Source organism: Podarcis pityusensis (assembly GCF_964106645.2).
Source record: "Podarcis pityusensis genome assembly, chromosome: 7".
Classification (NCBI taxonomy): Eukaryota; Metazoa; Chordata; class Lepidosauria; order Squamata; family Lacertidae; genus Podarcis; species Podarcis pityusensis.
This window is the reverse complement of record NC_138031.1, coordinates 27,062,056-27,082,147: the sequence shown is the minus strand read 5'-3', so window position 1 is coordinate 27,082,147 and position 20,092 is coordinate 27,062,056. Positions and strand designations below refer to the sequence as shown.

Here is a 20,092-nt window from a genome sequence, read left to right as displayed (position 1 = left end):
AAAGCTGAGTTCTGTCTGTTGAGTTTGAACTGTGGTAGCTGTTCCACCCATGCAAATAACCACTCAATACTGCACTGATCAACAGCAGCATCAACAAACCCTTACTGATGGGAACTTGCAATAAGAAAACACAATAAACATCTGAACATAAGAACACAAGAGCCCTGTTGGATTAAGCCAGTGGCCCATCTAGTCCAGCATCCTGTTCTCACAGTGGTTACTCAGATGCCTGTGGGAAACATGCAAGCAGGATTCAAGCACAATAGCACTATTCCCTCTTGTGGTTCCCAGCAGCTGGTATTCAAAAGCATCATTGTCTCCAGTTGTGGAGGCAGAACAATGCCATCATGGCTAGTAGCCATCGATAGCTCTCTCCATGAATTTGTCCAGTCTTCTTTTAAAACCACCCAAGTTGATGGCCATCACTGTCTCCTGTGGAAGAGAGTGCCATAGTTTATGTGCTGTGTAAAAATACTGTGTAAAAATCTGTACTGAATCTTCCAGTATTCAGCTTCATCAGTCCTAGTGTTACGAGAGAGGGGGAAAAACCTTTATCTACTTTCTCCCTGCCATTCATAATCTATCAAGTTAGATTATGCCTTTTTTCTAGACTAAAAATCCCCATATGCTGCAACCTCACCCAGTTTTACAATATTCCTTTTAAGGTGTCATGACCAGAACTGTACACAGCATTCAAATGCGGTCACACCATAATTTGTGTAACAGCATTATGACATCTGAGACCTAGAAAGACATATTTGAGGACTCAAACAACCACCAGAAGAAAGGCTTTAATTTTTTTTTTTTAAAAATAAAAATGTACTATAAAGAATACACACCACCATTCAGCCACCTCTTAATTATCTCAAACTAAGAAAGTGATAGGGATGCGGGTGGCGCTGTGGGTTAAACCACAGAGCCTAGGACTTGCCGATCAGAAGGTCGGCAGTTCGGGACTTCCGGGTCAGCGCCATTGGTGAATGGCGGAGTTCCTCCGACCGGAGGAACAAGCTCCGTGAAAACTGGGTCTTCCCGCCACGGCGAAGGTGGGGACCCGCTAGAAATCCCAGGCGGAGGAAGCCTGGGAACGTGGGGTTCGGCAGGGCACCGGAAGCGCCCCCCTACTCGCGGGGAATCCCATCTAGGGGCTCCGGAGCGAAGTGGGGTGAGAAGCGCGGTGCTACGAACTGACTGCTACTTTCACGGAGTGAAGCCGCACAGCCATTGCCAGAGAGCGCTGACTTTTTCCTGTGGACAATTGGACTTAAAACAAGTACCCGTGAGTAGAAACGGAAAATTGGATCAAGAAATTGTTTTAATTTGATATCGAAGCGGGAAGGTGCAAACAGGAAGTCCGCCTTCCGCTTTTTTGTATATAGACTAAAGCAAAAATTTTGCAAGCTAAAGCCGGGAAGCTGTCAAAAAAGGACTAAATTTCCTTCATTTAGAACCACCGAAACCCCCCTTGGAAGCAGGAGAAAAGGGGGGGGAACTCTGTTTAACCCTAGCAGGAGAGGGAGTGAAGAAGGATAAGTTTCCACCGTCTCTAACCTGGGAACAGAAACTGTTGGAGAGGTTCATTGACTGTGAACGTAACACTTTGACAGATAGCCAATGAAGAGAAACAAGTTGATTCTAATGTTGCCTTTTGCATCCTAAAGAAACAAAATATCTGAAAAACGTCTGAAATATCTGAAAAATGAAAGTAACTTTCCTTTGTCTTTAAAAAAAAATAATGGATACAAGTAGATTGTCTCCTCTAGAGGGAGCTTGCTAAATTGTTGTTGCAGCATATTTGAGACCCAACATCTGTGAGATTAAGACTGTGGGAACAGTCTTTTCTGACCTTGAACAAAGATGAGCTGGGAGAAAGACTGGCTGCCTGCTCTATGCAAGACAAATGCTTTGCTGGAACAGATGCATGAAAAGATGGACTTGATGAATGAGAAAATGGATTTGACTGTTGTGGTTAATAACATTGATACAGAAATCATCCAAGAACCAACCTATCAATCTGTACTGACTGGGCAAGTGCAGTTGACAATGGAGGAGGATGTGGCTGCACCTCAAATAGTACAAATGGAGAGACCCGAGGCCCTACAGGAGCATAAGCCGCTGCTATTGAAGATTGAAGTTGGAGTGGGCCAAGGGGAGTCTGCAGATGAGGAGGTTCCTAGCTTTGGAGAGATCTTGAAATTTGATTTTAAATTTATTTTGGATTATATCGAGGACTGTGGGGAGTGGGACTGTGGGGAATGGGTGAGCTGGATGAAGGGTGATGGAGACAATTTTGGGTTGGAATCCCCCAGAGACCTACTCCTCAATGAGAAAGGAAAGAAACTAAGACAGAGACCAACAAGAGACAAGGAAAAGGGCAAGCACAAACAAGATGAAGAAGAGTTGCAGAAGGGACATGGAAGAGATTTAAGGGCCTCGGACATAAGGCTTCCAGGTTGATGGACTAGACGGAATGGACAATAAGGACTGACATGACCCGAGACCAGGAAGAAGAGACACTGGATGATGATTGGAAGAGAATTTATAATGGAAACTTTTTTATTTTAGAATCAGCTAATGAATATCAGGGAAAATGTGGGAATGAAACTATATGACTCTAGCAGAAATGATATCAGGAGCTATGTATATTTGAAATGTAAGATTTAAGTTTTAAGGCACTTAGGGGTAAAATAAGGTTAAATAAATTAAGGTAATCTGAATAATAGAATATGGGGAAAGATGGTAAGGATTTGTTGAGTTAATTATTAGGTTAAATTGTTAAGATAAATTTTATTACAAAAATTGAGAAAGATGGAAAGAATTTGCTGAAATAATTACTAAACTAGAATACAAAAACGGAGGTGTGAGGAGGTCAATGAAACAAGCAAATGGAAATTATGGATATGCAATTTGGGATTTGTGTTTTTTTTCTTTTTTTTCTTTTTATTTTTTTATTGCTGTATTGTCATATTGGTTTTCACAATTTGTGCTTTTCTTTTTTTTTACTGTCTTCTTTTTCTTCTTTCTTTTTTGTATTGTAGTGTTGTTTTTTATTTTTTATTTTTCCTGTAATTTTGAAATTATCAATAAATATTATTTAAAAACAAAAAACAAAAAACAAAAAACAGAAGGTCGGCAGTTCGAATCCCCGTGACGGGGTGAGCTCCTGTTGCTCGGTCCCTGCTCCTGCCCACTTAGCAGTTCGAAAGCACGTCAAACTGCAAGTAGATAAATAGGTACTGCTCCGGCGGGAAGGTAAACGGCGTTTCCGTGTGCTGCTCTAGTTCGCCAGAAGCGGCTTAGTCATGCTGACCACATGACCCAGAAGCTGTACGCCAGCTCCCTTGGCCAATAAAGCGAGATGAGCGCCGCAACCCCAGAGTCGGCCACGACTGGACCTAATGGTCAGGGGTCCCTTTACCTTTACCTTAAGAAAGTGATACCCCTTAATAAGATATAATGGAGGAAAGCTAATTCCTTTTACCTCCACAACAAAAAGCCCCTGGACGTATTTATCTGCCATTTGGCAGCCTCAATCCACTCTGGAGTGTTTCCTGTGCCTGTAAATTTCATCAACTTTGGCCAAAAGGGGGAAAAATAGCCATTTTTAGATTTTGCATTATACTTAGTGGGGAAACACAGTGCTTTGCTTTATACAGAATGGCTCAGAACTCGAAACACAGTTCAAAGTGGAGAGAAAGCACAGAGTGACTCAGACACAGATTGTATTTTTATTTTTTTTAAATGCATAGAGTCTGTGTATACCACTGCTATATATCCTTAATTATGAATAGCCAGTAAGGATAGTATATGGTGGATGAAGCGGTGGGCTCCATCTCTCTAGTGGGCATCTCTCTCCCTTCATTGAAGCCTTTTTCTTGTTGCAGTGCATAAGCTGATGTTCGAGTTTCAAAATTAGAAACCCCATGTTACAAAGAGATGAATGGCTCCGTTATGCAGCGGAGATTAGTTAGAATGTTACTCATTACCCTCTGGGGCTGAGGCAGGGGGGAATTCATAATGCTTTATATGCACTGTGGATTACTTGACTGGCACCTTGTTGCCTAATGGTTTCCATGACTCATAAATGCAGAATATATACTTATAACAGAAAAAATGCATTATTTCCCCGTTTCTTTGATGCCATTATAAAATGTGTGATATTTAAATACCTAGGCATTTATAACAGAGTCATATATTCAGTAGGGTAGCATCTGAGCACCTGGAAAAAGAAATAAGAGTACAGGAACAATAAGAAATCACTAGGCATTACAAATATTTAGAGACTAGTCTCCATAGAGAGCATATTAGCTGTATAAACTGCCAACAGCAGCAATAGGAGAGAGCAGATTAAACAGCTGTAAAATGTGGATGGTGAGCACAAACTGCATATTAGGAATTGAACAGATATCTAGCTGTACTTATCAGAACTAGATAAACCACCATACTATCTAGTGCAGCGCTGCAATTAGCTACATTATGGTGGCATGTAGATCCCAATTTTTCCATTGTGATGAGAACAGTCTTGTTGGGTTTCTTTCAATCTCCCTGTAACTCATACTAGGCTTATGAACTTACTGGAAAAATGGGGTGTGAGTGTGCACTGCCCATGTTTCCAGTTGGAGGGCAAGCACCTGCTCAGCAACTTGGTTCTTTGAGGATGCTCTGCAACTTTTGTTTTACACACCACACTGGGAGCTTACATTACACAGCAGCAACCTGGGTTTGCTGCCTGTGGTACACTGAAGAGGGAGAAGGCGGCAGTCAGCATGGTGCTCTGAAGATTGCATTTGTGTGATGCTTGTGTGTTCACATACCACTTTGCCACATCCACACATTATGTTTCTAGGCGTCTATTGTAAAAACTCTGTGTCACACCTCAGAAATGTAATGTGTGTAGAAGCCCTTAGAAGGCATGCAAAGCTGAGTGGCAGAGCACATGCTTTGACTGCAGAAGGTCCCAGGTTCAGTACTTGGCATCTGCATTAAAGAGGTTCATAGCAGGTATTTTGTCTGAGACCTGGAGAGCCACTGCCATTCATAGGCAGTACTGGGGCCAAATAGACGGCAGCTCCCAATGATCCCATGATGGCCAGTTTCTGATGCAGCCTCCCTAGCTGTTCCTTTAACAGTGATTTAATCTGCAGCAATTGCAGGTGGGGATCCCATTTAGCTCCTAGTCACAAAATGTAGACCATACTGGCTATAAAAAGCTTCACCTGATCATTTCTGCATATCAAAACCATTCTTAAAGGGGAAGGAACAAGCTCAATCAGGGAGGTTGTGCATAGCCAATTGGTAAGCTTGCCAGCTTACCTGAAAAGGTCTCCCTGTTTGTTTTCGGCTGGTATCAACTGTGCCAAGACGTGTGGGCAGTCAAATCCACGAGCTGCTGTTCCAAAGAGAATGTTTTAATTAAAGTGTCATGTTGCAAGAGGTCTAGCTAAATTCACTGAGCATGTTTGCCAGCACCAGAGATTCGGAGCAACTTTTTAATGCACTGATGAGTTTTTCCTCTGGCTAGAAAAGGAGGGAGAGAAGTTCTGTGTAGTGTTTCCCTCGCAAAAAAAGACAAATCGCTGCTTCTCTCTCTCTCTCTCTCTCTCTTTTTTAAATGGTTGGCAAGGAGACTCCTGTCTGCCTGGGCACTTCCTGCTTTCATTAGCATAGCCCAACCCACATCGAACAAACGCCCAGCACTACCTCATTTTAATGCTGGACCCAGGCCAAACGTACTACACTGAATATAAGGAGGAGAATGACTGCAAAGAGAACCATAAACTGTCATAAGGCTAGACCACATCTCTGGCTAGGGCAGAAAAAATATTGTGCTGAACATGAACAGCCTTTTAGATAGTTTGCATGGTTAAAAGCAAAACATACTCAGCAAGGTTCTGACACTGGAAGAAAGGAGGGGAGGGAGATAAAAGAACGGGTGTTTCTTTCACAGATCTGAAAGTATAACCTGACAGAAGAATAAGCGAATTTCATACCAACTTGGTGCAGTTCAACAGAGGCAGTGTTTTCTCCCCCCCTTTTCTATTACTATTTTCTTCTGCTACAGAAGAAGGAACATTGTGAAGGAAAGGGGTAGTGGGAACACAGCATGGCAGGGGCCAAGCGAAAAAGGAAAAATGCCATCTGGAGAAAGATCCATGCACTTCGCTACGAAGACTTCAAACTGTGGTGTGTAAGGAGGCTCCCTGTTCTGGAGTGGGCACCAAACTACAACTGGAAAGCAGACCTGCTTCCTGACACAATTTCTGGGATGATGCTGGCTGTTCAGCAGGTGACTCAAGGTACTGTGCTGGAAACGGGCTCCGATAGCTGTTTAGCGTACAGGTTGAACTGCTCAAGCCTGTGCTTGTCTCCTACCAGAACTGATTTTCCCCATCCCCTTTCCTTATCCTTGACCCATTCGGTGTAACTTACAGCGGACGCCTACGTGTGTTTACGTGGAAGTAAATTCCGCTGTGCTCGAGGGGGCTTGCTCGCAGATTAAATGTGCCTTAACCTTGCTGAAATCAATGGGCATTTCTCCCCTTGAACATGCAAGCACACAACAATAGTAATATATGTTTGGCAGCATTTGTGTGTGCATGCAGATACAGCATATAAATTGGGTGCCATCCGACGGCATATATAAGAGCGATTCTTGCTCGTCTCCTTTAAAAAATAATTATACCTGTGCAGAGAGGTTTACTGCTACTCACAGCGGAACCCTTTAATTATGAAGTGAAATTCACAGTACAGATCTATGCATGCTGATGTAGAAGTACATCCCACTCTGTTCAGTGGGATGTATAGTAGGATTGTAGCATAAACCCTTTACTAATCTATCTGCTTTTACCCTCCTTTGTTGGTTGTTACTGTGCTTTATTGCACAATGTTTGCAATGAGAACAACACACTTATACTGACCTACCTTACAGGGTTCTTGTGAGGATTACTGCTTACCAAGATAGTGGTTGTGAAGTATTTTGAATGCCATAAACTGAAATGTAAATGCTAAGTGTTATTATAATTATTCTATGAAAATCTAGCAATTCACCTTGAAAGTAGCATCTTTCTCTTCCCCTGCTCATATGAGAGAAACAGTGAAGAGACAGACAAACATTAGCATTACCCCCTAGTGTTACCTGCCACTTCCTTGACAGCAACAGCCAACAAGCCACAAAGTTTAGCACATAAAATAGTACCTTGTTACATGTTTATCACGATAGCCCAAATTGTGGCCTTTCGCAGGCATGTTTGTCTTCTAAGATGTACTGTAAATTGCCATTGAAAGCTGTAATAAAAATCAGGGGGGAGCTCCACTTTAGTTTGGTTGCCATAGGTGCGAAGAAATCTCCCCCTGGCTGATACCTGGGGGGGGGGGGAACAGATGTGAAAAGTACAAAACTGCTTAAATAGTTTTTGGAGAAATTAAGGTTTCTGTCATGTTATATATGACATTTCAGAAAAATCCTCCATTCAGTGTATTGTGAAAACAGCTGAAAGATCATTCAGAGGCAAACATTTTGTGATAGTTGTTCTTTTACAGATTCCCTAACAGCTAGCCTTAGTCCTCATTCATGCATTGAAAATTATAAGTGCTCCTTTAATTGAATTATTCTGCAGCTGGAACCAACCGGTTTGTGTAAGTATTTATGCTTTTGGAGTAATTAGGAACATCTGCACTGGCATGATTTAACTTTAAAGACCTTAATACTGTAGTACTGTAAAGGATCTTGTTTCACTGGTATACTCATAGACAACAATTGCAATTAAAACACAGCTAACAATGGTATGTTTGAAGCCAACCAAAATATTGAATTAAGAGGCAGGCAAGAGTAGGTAGTACTCTTCTCCAGCCTTCTTTTTTGGATTTCCACAAAAGAGTTCTTGGACTTTATTGGCTACAGCTTAGAATACGCAGGTGATGTTAAAGAAAACTACTATTTCCATTACATAAGAAGCTGCCTTTACATCAGGTGAGACCATTGATCCAATGAGCCCAATATTTTCCCTGTCATCAGTGGCTCCCCAAGGACTCAGACAGAGGACTTTCCCCCATTACCTGCTATCCTGTCCATCATATCTAATATAGTGGAGATGCCAGAGATCTTCTGCGTGTAAAATAGGTGCTCTGCCATGAAGCTATGGCCTTGATTATTTTAATAAAACAAATATAAGAACATAAGAAAAACCCACTAGATTATACCGAAGATCTGTCCTGTGCATTATTCTCTTTCCACCAGAGGCCATCAGATGCTCACGAAGAGTTTACAAGCAGGGGATGAAGGTAACGGCATTCTCTAGTCTTTGAATCTCAGCACCTGTGAATGCAAAGGTATTCTATTTTGGAGCATAGTGATTCTTCCTGGCTGTTATTGCTAATGTAAGGTTACCAGATTTTTTTCAATGAATCAAGGGACACTTTTCAACTTCAATTGATTTTGTATGTGGACTGATTTGTAAATCCAGGGACTGTCCCCGGGAAACGGGGACATCTGGTAACCTTATGATAATGGTACTGATAGATCTCATTGAATTTGGCTAACTTCTTTTAAAGCTGCTTAAGCTAATGGTTGCCAGCATAGTATTTCATTTAGACTTCTATAAACTTAGTACAGCAGCATTCTCTAGCTCAGGACGCTGTTGGACTCCAACTGTCATCAGCCTCAGCCAGCATGGCCAGTGGTCAAGGAGGATGGGAGTCTGTGTGTGTGTGTGTGTGTGTGTGTGTGTGTGTGTATCTATATATTTATATATATTCATTCTCACCCAGTCTATTATTGGCCCCACTTCTGCTTGTAGCATGGGGGCCATTGCAGTGTGGCTGCTTTCTGTGCCAATCAGAATGTCAGAAGCCCTAGGTCATGTAGCAAAATCCCATGTTGTCGTAGTTTACAGGATAACATAGCATTGGGGTACCCAAATCTAGCTTTTCCTATGTGGCTAGGAGCTTCCAATGATATCATCATGATGTAGAAAGGAACCGCAGGAAATCATGAGGATCATACAAGAGGGCGAGGCTTTAATATAAAGCAGATTCCAATTAAGCTTCCATTTAAAGGAGATTCTACAATTCCCTAGGCAACTTATTCCATTGGTAACTGTTCTCTGAGAAGGAATCACTCTCTTGGTATCTGCAGCCTACATCTGCTTTGATATTTGCTTGAATCCACAGAATAAATGGCTGTCTGAGCCATGGAATTATTCTGTTAACCAAACAGGTTTTGCCCAAGTGTTTCCTTCCACCTTTTGACTTCGGATCATTACCTTTAAGGAATGTTCAGATGCCATTCTGTCAAGCTTTACAGTTCATTCTGCCCTGGCACAGGATGATTTTGTTCTTTAAAAACTTGTGCAATATCTAAATGCTAATGAGAGATTTGATTCAAAAAGTTGAGAGGGGGACAGAATCAGATAGCATGGATATTAATCCCATAGCAGACACACACAAAGAAGGGATGTCAAACTGGAGTCTAAACTCTTCATTCAGAAGATGTCCAAGGGCTGCACTCAGTTTTCAGTATTTGATTTGGGGTGTGGGATGCAATAAAAGGACCCGTAGTTAATTGCTAAGTACACTCATTACCATCCAATCCCAATGTGCAAAAAAACTTTCATCAATACTGCTGCTGCTCCTAATCACCAGTTTCCACCCAGACCTTAAGACCTCCTTGCAATTCTAAGTCCCCTGTCATTTAGAGTGCTTCCATCCTGCAGTTTATTATGGACTCTGCACTGTTTTGCATGCAAGTTTTGCTCAGCATCCATAGAATGTTGTCTTCATCAAAACGCTGCCCTGTGTTATTTTCCTATTTAACCATGATTTACGCGGAAAATCTGATAAGAAAGCAAAACCTATGAAAATGGTCTGGATTAAATGAGGAGATGTTGTAGGATTTCATTTTGATGAGGATGGCATTGTGTGAACACGGCAACAAAATTGAATGTTTGAGCAGCACCAAAACTGCCATGTGGAAGTGCCATTAAGCCCACGTACCACCGCTTGCCCTCCAAAATCCTCTTATACTCCAAAGCAGCTATCTTCACCAGTCATGCCACCTAAACACCTCCTCCATTGGCTACAGACAACCGCTTCCTATCTCTTTTGGCTTCATGTCAGCATATAGCCAATCATGCACTCTCTATCCTTTTTGATGCTTGTGCTGCTAATATAAAAGGATGGCAAAGAGTTTGATGTTTAAGATATTGTAGTAATGGGTGCTATTGGTAGGCTAATCCTTCTGCTTCCTAGCTATTCAGATGGGTCAGTAATTTATGTGGAGTGAGCTAAGAGTGCCATAGTCTGCCATAGAAACTTTGAAGGCAGGAGATTTACAGTCCAGCCTGGAGGTGTGAAACCTCAGGCCAGGGGTCAAATGCAGTCCTCCAGGCTCTCACTCTGGCCTTTGGAAATTTCTTCAGCTCACACCCTTCACAGGTTCTGTTTCACACCCCAGATATTTTTGCCGTGGCTAGAATATGTTCTTGAGCCCTGCTAATGCCTCTTGCTTGTCTGAATGGAGAATAGAGAGGAGTGTGAGAATGTAGAAATGTCAGAGGTGAGCCAGCAGTACATCACACTGTTCAAGTTGGAATTAACTCTTTATTAGCAAAAACCTGATCCACACAGGAGTGTCAAGCCTAATGAACAGAGCAACTCATCACTGGTTGGCCTTGTCCCCATGAAGCAGTTGCTTAGCAGCCCAGTGAGATGTGTGGGGTATAAGTAGTTAATAATAATAATAATAATAATAATAATAATAATAATAATGGTATCCGCCTCCTCATAGCTGCCTAAGTCCCCTCCTCTCTGGGGTTTCCCCCCCCCCAAGCAATCAGAGACTGCGTCTGCACGTCACCAATCCCTCCTCCACCCCTTTCAAGCCCTTCCTGGTCCTGGGAGACCAGAGGGGAGGGGAGCTTGTCACAGTAGGAGGGGGAGACACTTGTGGCTCTTCACCAACCTGACTCATCTCTGCCTCTTGGCCTCTCTCCTCCTCTGCTTCAGCTTCTGCCTCTGATTCCAGACTTCTCTCTGCCACAGACTCTCACAGCTCACTGAGCCCTGTTACCACTTCAGCTTCTGACACCTCCTCTTCCCTATTCTCCCTCTCACCACTCATTGTCATCCTACCACCACTCCCTGGGCTCTGAGCCTTCTTCTCTTGGGTGTTCCCCAGCCGGTTCCTTCCACCTTTCCTCTGCACCCAACCAGTCCATGTCAAGAAACTAGCCTACTGTACAAAGGCAAAATTTACATTTGTTGCTCTGGCCAAGCCCATGACTGGCACATGGCCCTTGGAAGATGGACCAGAAAGAAATGTGGTCCTTGAACTGAAAAGGTTCCCTACCCCTACTCTTTCTGATGCTCGTATGGCCTCTCAATCTACCCGTACGCCTTGCCTGCACCAAAGGGTTCATTGAATTTAGAACCAATTCAGAGAGCCACATTGTTAAAGTGATCACATGGTAGTACATTTATGGGTCCAGCTGTGGCAGAACTACTTGAGGATTGGTCAGAATGTGGGGGAATTCAGTCACTGATGTGGATGAATAAGTGACAGCTTACCTGTACTGAATTTAAATTTATTAGCCATTACCCATTCCTCATTCCTGCTTCATTGGGGTCGTACGTGAACATCTGAAATGGTGCAATTCTCAAAGGAATGCCATATTTGTTTAGTGCATGCTTAGATTGGATCTGGGGAGACTTTTTCCTAACACAATTTCTCATCCATTTTAATCCCCCTACTCCAGTGCCCTAAACTTTATTTTAAGAAACATAGAAATCCATCCCTCAATTGGTTTCATAAGCACTGTAGGAGGAATAATAATTGCCAGACTAATCTGTTGTTTGTATTTGAACTGATGGATGATGCAACACTGATGCGTGTTTTCTTTTTGTATTCCCTGAAGAGAACAGAGCTCTGTTACCTGACACTATAAATAGACAGAGGTATATATTAGCTTAGATAGCTTTTTTTAAAAAAACGGATTAGACAAATTCATGGAAGATAAATCCACCAAAGGCTCTTTACTCATGATAGCTATGTGGACCTTCCATTTGAATGAAAGGGATCATGTAGACCCATATTAATCTGTTTTCAGGCCTGGTTATATTATGGAAACAGCTTTTATAGCTCAGTGGGGCAGACAGGGGAAATTTAATCCCATTGCTATCCCCAGACCTCTTAGCAGCATTTGAGACCTCCTATGCTTTTGCATGGTCTGGCCTTTGTAGCACCAGTTTGTTTCTGGATGAGGGTTTATTGGAATAGAGTGGGGGATTTTACCACTGCTGTGGTTGAATAATTGGATAAATTTGCTCAGGAGATGGGGGAATAAGATAAAAAGAAGATGGAAGGTCAAATGAAAGTAGAGAGGGAAAGTAACAAGCAAAGATTCCTAGCAGTGGAAGGAAACATATGAGGAATCTATTGAGTCCATTGCTGGATTAAGAGAGCTTGGAAATATGATAAGTCTCTATTAGGTTCTAATGGCTGGTCCTTAGAGTCAGAGAAGGAAAACCAAGGAGCTCAGACAGTATGGCTAGCTCTTAATAGCCTGGATGGTGTTGAGAAGGTCTCACCACTGGCCATGGAACTACGAGAGAATGGATGAGGAAGAACTGCTAGGCAACTCAGTGTTCTGAAATAGCTTTGAATATACATTGGAAGGACTCATTTCATGATTTTCATCCTATTTGGCAAAGGGAGACATCTCTTTTGCTTATATGGTTGCACATCCTTCAAAAGATTCATATTCTTTGCCTCGGCATCACTGTTCAATCTGCGATTACAGGCTTATTAATTAATTACAAATTAATAGCTCAAATTTCTCCAAGGATCTAGCCAGATGTTCTGGCTTGAGGACAGAGATTTTATAGCGTCCCACGCTTCCCAAGTTTTATTCTACTTATATCACTACCACTGTCTCCAAGACTTTGGCCACAAGTGCCAGGTAGAGAAGTTGCTTTTAATCCTTGGTTTCCCATGATGCTGACGATTTATGTAGTTTTTACTAACTCATTTGCCTCACATAAAAATGGCCCTTTAACTTGAACTGTGCAGTTATAATTAAACAGAAGAACAAGAGGAATCATTGCTCTTAAAACAAAGCTAGCTTGCAAAGGATTAGAGCCATGGGCTGTGGGACAAAGCCCATGTATTACCTAAGGTAGTTCTAAATTTTGTACTTGGCTTGTGGGTTTCTCAGAAAGCCAAGAAACTTAAGACTTCATGAGCTGGCAAAAAACCTAAAAATTGGCAGTCTTTCTTAGGTTGCTGGTGTACATGCTTGAAACTTGTACTTAAAAACCAGAAAGACGGATCATGTGTCTCAATGAGTCTTCCATCCAGCAACTTCTGAAACTCCAGAAGCCTAAGGACATCAGTTAAACTCAAAAGATGCAGAGGAACATTCTTGGTAGATGCAAGCACTCCTGTTAAATATGCTTTGTCCCATGGTACGTCACCCAGAATGCTTACATTTCTCTGAAATTGGTTATATTTATATGCTTAACAGCATAATCCTATGCATGCCTACCAAGAAGGAATTACCCCCAGGTGAGTTCAGTTGGACTTTCTCGTAGGTAAATGTGTGTATAGGATTGCAGCCTAAGTGTGTTCTTCAACCCAGTTTGAACCACTGAAAAGGTTTGTTCTCATGTTGCCACCCTTTGGACCTCCATGGAGGGGACTCAAGAAGAAGGTCAAGATGATGATTGCTGGCTCCACATTGGTTTATGTGAGAAGAAGTGGTCCCTGAAGTATTGAGGTCCTGAACAGCATAAGGCTTTGTAGATCAAAGCCAGTACTTTGAACTGAGCCTGGAAACTAATTTGTAGCTAGTACCTTCATGCCAGAATTGGTTTTGTACGTTCAGACCATCCTGCACTGGTCAGCAATCTGGCTGCTGAATTCTGCACCAGTTACAAAACGGACGTTTGGGTCAGTGATTTTGTGGCCAGATACCAAAACTGCTAAAGTTATCTTCCCTTTTCTTCGTGCATGCCTATTTATTATAAGCACTCCCATTGCATTCATTCATTTCATTTATAACCTGTCTTTCCTTCAAGGATTTCTAAGTGCTATATATGATCCCTCTCCTCTACATTTGACCCCCACAGCAACAGCCCTGTGAGGTAGATTAGGCTGAGACATAGTGACTAATCTGGCTCAATGGTCATTCATTGAGTTCTTTGTGGCTGAGAAGGGGATTCAAACTTGGGTCTCTTAGCTCTCATTCAGCACTTGAACTGCCATGCCACACTGGCCCTCATCTACACAAGGGGTGGACTCTTATTTAAAGCAGCCTTTCCACTCCTGTCAGCGCTCATCTTTAAGAACAACAATGTTCTTATTGTTAAATAAAAAAAGTTGTTTCTTTAAAAAGGTAAAAAAAAAATCAGCTTGGCTTTGAATGGGATTTCCTGCTTTAAGTACGAATTCTCACACACAGAGTAAAAATATGCACAGGTAAGAAGGCTAACTATGTAGTCCTTCATGCTTAGCAACGATTGTGCCTGGTGTTATGGGATCGTTGGATGGAGCCAAGAATAAAAATTCTTCCTGTGTCTGGACACAATGCTCTCTGACTACATTCTTGCCTAGACTTTGCAGGTGCTTTACATAAGGCTTCATTCACCTGAAACATCCTGAGGCTGCCAGCTATGATGCTATTATATAACTCTGACAGGTCCACATTTGGAATATTATATGCCATTTGGTGGCCCATTTCTGGTTCCATTGAAAAGAGGTGGGAGACGTATAATAAATATAAATCAAGTCTCAACAAGGGCTCTTAGACAAAACTACTCGAGAGAATGGCTTGACGGACAGTGGTGCTAATGAGACAAAGAGGCAAGAACTGAGGATTAATCTTTTCATACTTCATTCAGTGCTCAAATGCCTTGACTTTTGTAGTGAGTTTGGAGGGCTATAATTCATACATTTAAAAAATACATTTAAAAGTAATCACTTTGATCATGCATCTTTACCTCACTAGACTATGGCAGGTGTTGTGGCTAGACACCAAAAAACACTGAAACTTAGCTTTAGGTACAGAAAGTTTACAAAGACTGCCTAATCTAATCTGTTTTCCATCACCACCTTTTCTCTCCCCCCCCCCCCCGTCGCATACGTTTGCCATATTATGTAATTTGTCCACTCATGCATTCTAACTCTGGCAAAATGATTAACTTGACTTTGGTCTTCACACTGAAGAATAGTTAGCACCTTAATAGAGCTCTGCTCTTCCACTCAGAGCTCATGTTACAGCTCAGGGTTCATTATTACTCTGTAAAGCACTATGGACATTAATGGTAGAATGCATGATCTAGCCAAAGTAATGCATTTTCAAGTCCCATTTATTTCAAGACGAGCGTATTTTTGCATCTCACCAATGGAAACCAATGGGATTTCAAAGTTTTTAGCTTTGGCTGGATTGTGACTTTAATGTGTAGGCTGTTACTTCTTGTTAATGATTTACTTGTTTTCCCTCATGTCATATTGACTTTAGGAAAGATTGTGGCAAGAAAATTATTTTACGTTCCTCTTGATCCTATTTAAAAGTCAGGTGTGAATAAGCCCTGTGTTTTTGAGATTTGTAGATCTGTCCAGTAGGAACAATCTGAAAATTCTCTATGGGAGAAACAGCAGCTAAGTGATAGCACACATGCATTGCATGCAGAAGGTCCCAGGCTTTTGCTTTGCCATCTCTAGATTTGTTTGTTTGTTTAAAAAAGAACCAGGTAGTTGGTGATGTGAAATATCGGAGACTTCCAGATTCTGCAGCTGGAATTGACAGTAGTTAACTAAATTTTAAATGCAGTACACCCATTAAAAGGACTGTAACTCCCTATTTGAACCTGCCTAGGTTTTGAGATCTTCAGGGAAGGACCTTCTCTCAGTCTCACCACTCTTAAGGAAATGTTTGGCAAGGAGAACCTGTGAGATTACCTCCTTGGTGGCTACTCCCAAGTTCTGGAACTTACTCCCATGGGAGACTAGATGGGCCATCCCTCTGCTTTCCTTTCACCGGCAGGCAAAAGCTTTTTTTGTTTAGACAGGTCTTTGGCCACTAACTTGCAGTTGTGATGATGAAGGATTCAAACCAGAGACTTCCTCCTAGTACAGTGGCTAAGATGGAATTCCCATAGGGAAGGGACTGTGGCTCAGCGGTAGAGAGTTGCTTTGTGTGCAGAGGGTTGCTGGTTCAATCTCTGGCATCTCCATCTATTAAAGGATCAGGTTGAAGAAGATGGGAAAGTCCTCCATTGCAGAGCTTTATTGCGGTCCATAAACCAAAAGTACATGGTACAATAGTATATATCAACAATTATTCAGGTGTAAGATCGGCCTTGCTAGCCAACAGAGGAGCTTTAGCTTGTACATACTGAATTTTGCTACAGCCAGTGTAATAGTATCAATCTTATCCTCAAGGAGACCCTTGATATGAGAAGAGTCAGCCATTCCAGGATGCTCTGCTAATATTGAATTGATTAGGTGCTGTCTAACCTGTTTATACAGACTACAGTGTAACAAAATGTGCTTCATAGATTCAACATCCTGGGAACATGGGCATAGCCTATCTTGGTATGATTAGAAATCAGTGGGCCAGGTGGGCAAGTAGCCTGACTCAGCATAGGGCGGCTTCCTGTGTTCTTATGTATCATGCTACCCCACCTCTAGAAATGGTCAAAGAATGAGATTCTGATTACAGATTGATATTAAGAACATAAGAAGAGCCTGATGGATCAGGCTAATGGCCCACCTACTCCAGCATTCTGTTGTCACAGCAGCCAACTGGATACCTGTGAGAAGGCCACAAGCAGGACCTGAGCACAACAGCATTCTTCCTGCTCATGATTTCCAGAAACTGGTATTCAGAGACATAGGCAGAATGTTGTCATCATGGCTAATAGCCACTGATAACTCCATGAGCCTTTCTAATCCCTTTTTGAAGTCCTTCAGAATGTAACCTGATTAGTTTCATAATTCCCATCTACCTTCTCTACAGGACTTGCCTTTGCTGTTCTCTCTTCAGTGCATCCTGTGTTTGGTTTATACGGATCTCTCTTCCCTGTTATTATTTATGCCATATTTGGAATGGGACGCCACGTTGCCACAGGTAAGTGCTTTTGGATCCTTGAGGACCAGTTCCGAGAACTTAACAGGTCTGTTGGCTGACTCTCTTAATTTTGCCTTCGAGGTTAGTGTTTTGTATAGCTCACAGTGTACGATGAATAAAAATTAAACAAGCTGTTCTTCCATGGAAGGGCAGAATGCAGAATGAGCTTCCATTTGCTTCTATGAAAATCAAAGAGTCCCCGAGGATCAATGCACAAAGCTTTGCAACTTTTCAGACTCCATTCATTTGTAGGAACCCCATGTAATTTCTGCGGAAGTAAATGGAATTTGGGTAACAGCATGGCTTGATGGGTTGTGCTCTCTGTGACACTCAAATTCGGCCGTAGTTTTGTGGACTTCAGTAGTTGGACTATTCTGAACTCTTGCAGCTTGGAGGAGATAGAAATCACCCTCCAGAAATGAATTTGGTATTTTTTGGGTGCATTTCTTTTACAACTACTTTTTTTCCTGTGTAATAAAACTATTTGGGGGTGGGGGAAGCATGATGAAGATCAATCTGGAACTGTATCTGCATCATTAATATTGCACCAACACTATCTCCATAAGGACTCTCCACTTCGAGATCTGGCTGGTGCCTGCTAAAGGTCTGTGTCTTTCAGAAGGCCTTTGGATGCTAAGGTTTGGCCTTTGGCCTTTGAATGGATGGTGTAGTTTTAGTTAACTGTGTTGTATTGTTTTGTTTGTGTTCTCTTGTTTGTTTTATTGTTTCATTGCTGTAATCTGCCCTGGGGTCTTTTGATGAAGTGCAGGCTCTTAAGTTTCAAAAATAAACAAAATAAATACATTATACCATTATATATAATGCTCTATAAAATTTGCTCTAAGATGAAACTTTCACCTGGGAGAGCTCAGCCAAAGACAGTTTATTTGCTTATTTCCAGAAACAAAAAACAAGAGCTGCACAGTGTTCGCTTGCTTTGAAACCAGAAGAGATTGTTGTTATCGTTTGGCTGACTCATATCCAGATAATCTCTCTCTCTCTCTCTCTCTCTCTCTCTCTCTCTCTCTCTCTCTGTGTGTGTGTGTGTGTATGTGTCCCCTGCCTGGCTCTCTCTCATACACACATACACATACACATACATATAATGGTCTTTTTATGTATGGATGTAAACACATAAATCCATATTATGTACAACAGAAGAATAGTTAAGCAAGAAAGGGCAATCCTGCATCAGACATTTTGCCATTCTTCTAGGCAGCTGCACTATATCATCCAAATCATTCATCCCTTACAAAGGACGCTGGAGCCCAACTCTCATACTAAGCAATTCCTGGCCGGGTTTTAGTCAGGATGGCGTCAGTGCGCATTCTACTGCCACACCTCAAGCACTTGATTCACTCCATCTACCTTGACACCAAATGTTCTTTTCAATTGTGACAGTGCTTTAAAAATAACAAGAGCTTACAGACAACAGCATCAATGTCTGTTAGCCAGGATAGCTATATTTCCTCCAGTATCTAAGGCTAAATGCTTTGAATGTGCAGGAAAACATTGACTCAAAGAGAGGAGAGCAGACTCCTGTGCTTACTGATGAATTTTTTTTAAAAAAATTGCTCTATTGTTATTATTTAATTAGATGGTGAGCAAAATTTAAAATCTTCACTCGGTAAGCACCAGAGTCTACTCTCCTCTTTGTTTGACAGTACGTGTAGAATACAAGTTTGGGGGGATCATGATCATGCTCCAGGGTGCCAGCTCCAGGGTGCTGAGTCCTTTTGGGGGCTGAGCCCTTTTGGGGGTGCCTACATTTTGGGGGTAAGGCTGGGCCCCCACCCCACAAGTCACGGAGGCAAAGTGCAGAACTGACCGTGGCACAACTCCAGTAGCCAGCTCTTTCCCCTCCTCCTTCTCCTGCTGCGGAGGTGATTGGATCTAGAAAGTCCAGCTTCCATCATCCCTAACTATTGGCCATTCTGGCTAGGGCTGATGGGAATCTGGGAACCCACCAGTTGCCCAGCCCAGTCTTAGGTAATTTTCAAGCTCATATGGGCATCCCAGTGATGCTTACTCAGAACCAAAGAAGGGGTCCGTCTAAGATATTAATTTGAGAACTGATCTCTCAGAATGAGAAGCAGGGTTTTTACAGAGAACATCTGGTCCCGGTTGCAGAAAACAATGGAGCTGGGTACGGGGGTCATGGCCTCCCTTTAGTTAATACGGGTTGGAAAGGATGGAGGAAGGGAAAGAGCTATGGGAGCCTTTCAGATATTGGGGAGGGGAAATTCTGAATTGTGTGGAACCACACACAAAGCTATCCCCTTGGGGTTTGAAAAGCCCAAGTATATGCACATTCCCTTTGGTTGTTATTATGCTTTCTAAGGAGCAATCATTGTCTTTTGAGTAATTGCGTGGTTTTTTGGAAATGGTCTGTGTGCCAAAATGTGCATTCAGTGCTACATTTAACAGCTCTGTAGCAGCCATGTGGTCTGCTGGGAAAGCAGCATTCCGTCCAAAGTACATAGAATTTGCATCAGGACGTATGCAAAGCCTATTGTCAAAGGCCCCTTGCAACTCACTGGCAAGTTGGATTTGCATCTTGTGGCAAGTTCCTTGGAAGCGATCATAACTCTTGAGTCAGCAAAGTAGACATTACGTAGTTACTTCATTTAAAGTGTAGTAATTGCCCAACAGGGACAAGCTGGACTATTGGTTTCTTCAAGCAAAGCATTTAGGACATCTGGTAATTTGAATAAATGTTGGATGCAGTTTGATATATTTAAAGGGTTTGGGATATCTGAGCAGCGTAATTGATGCACGTTCTGTGCTATTCATGTTGCTTTTAGATGAAACAAGATTTCCAGAATGAAGGCGTAGAGTGCTTGGTTAGAAAATTTTGATCAGTGGAGAAATTTGGCGTTCATTTTTTAAAAAAATGCTTTGTAGTTATTGTAAAGTATCTTCTTTCTATGATCAATATTTGTAATCTTTTATAGATCTGGGTGAACTTA

The 20,092-nt window shown here is 42.0% G+C and overlaps 1 protein-coding gene across 5 annotated transcripts in view; it reads left to right on the top strand.

The window, feature by feature from the left end:
* Positions 1–20,092, top strand: part of SLC26A7 (solute carrier family 26 member 7) — an 81,713-nt gene that overhangs the window by 6,694 nt on the left and 54,927 nt on the right. For 2 of the 5 annotated variants that reach the window (XM_081013421.1, XM_081013420.1), the window contains 2 exons: positions 6,062–6,296; positions 17,013–17,123. In XM_081013421.1, coding sequence (XP_080869547.1) covers positions 6,104–6,296; positions 17,013–17,123 — 304 coding nt within the window. In that variant the 5' untranslated portion in view covers positions 6,062–6,103. Of the gene's footprint in view, positions 1–6,061; positions 6,297–8,236; positions 8,329–17,012; positions 17,124–20,092 lie in introns of those variants that run through there. The other 3 variants (XM_081013422.1, XM_081013424.1, XM_081013423.1) reach the window with 3 other exon arrangements.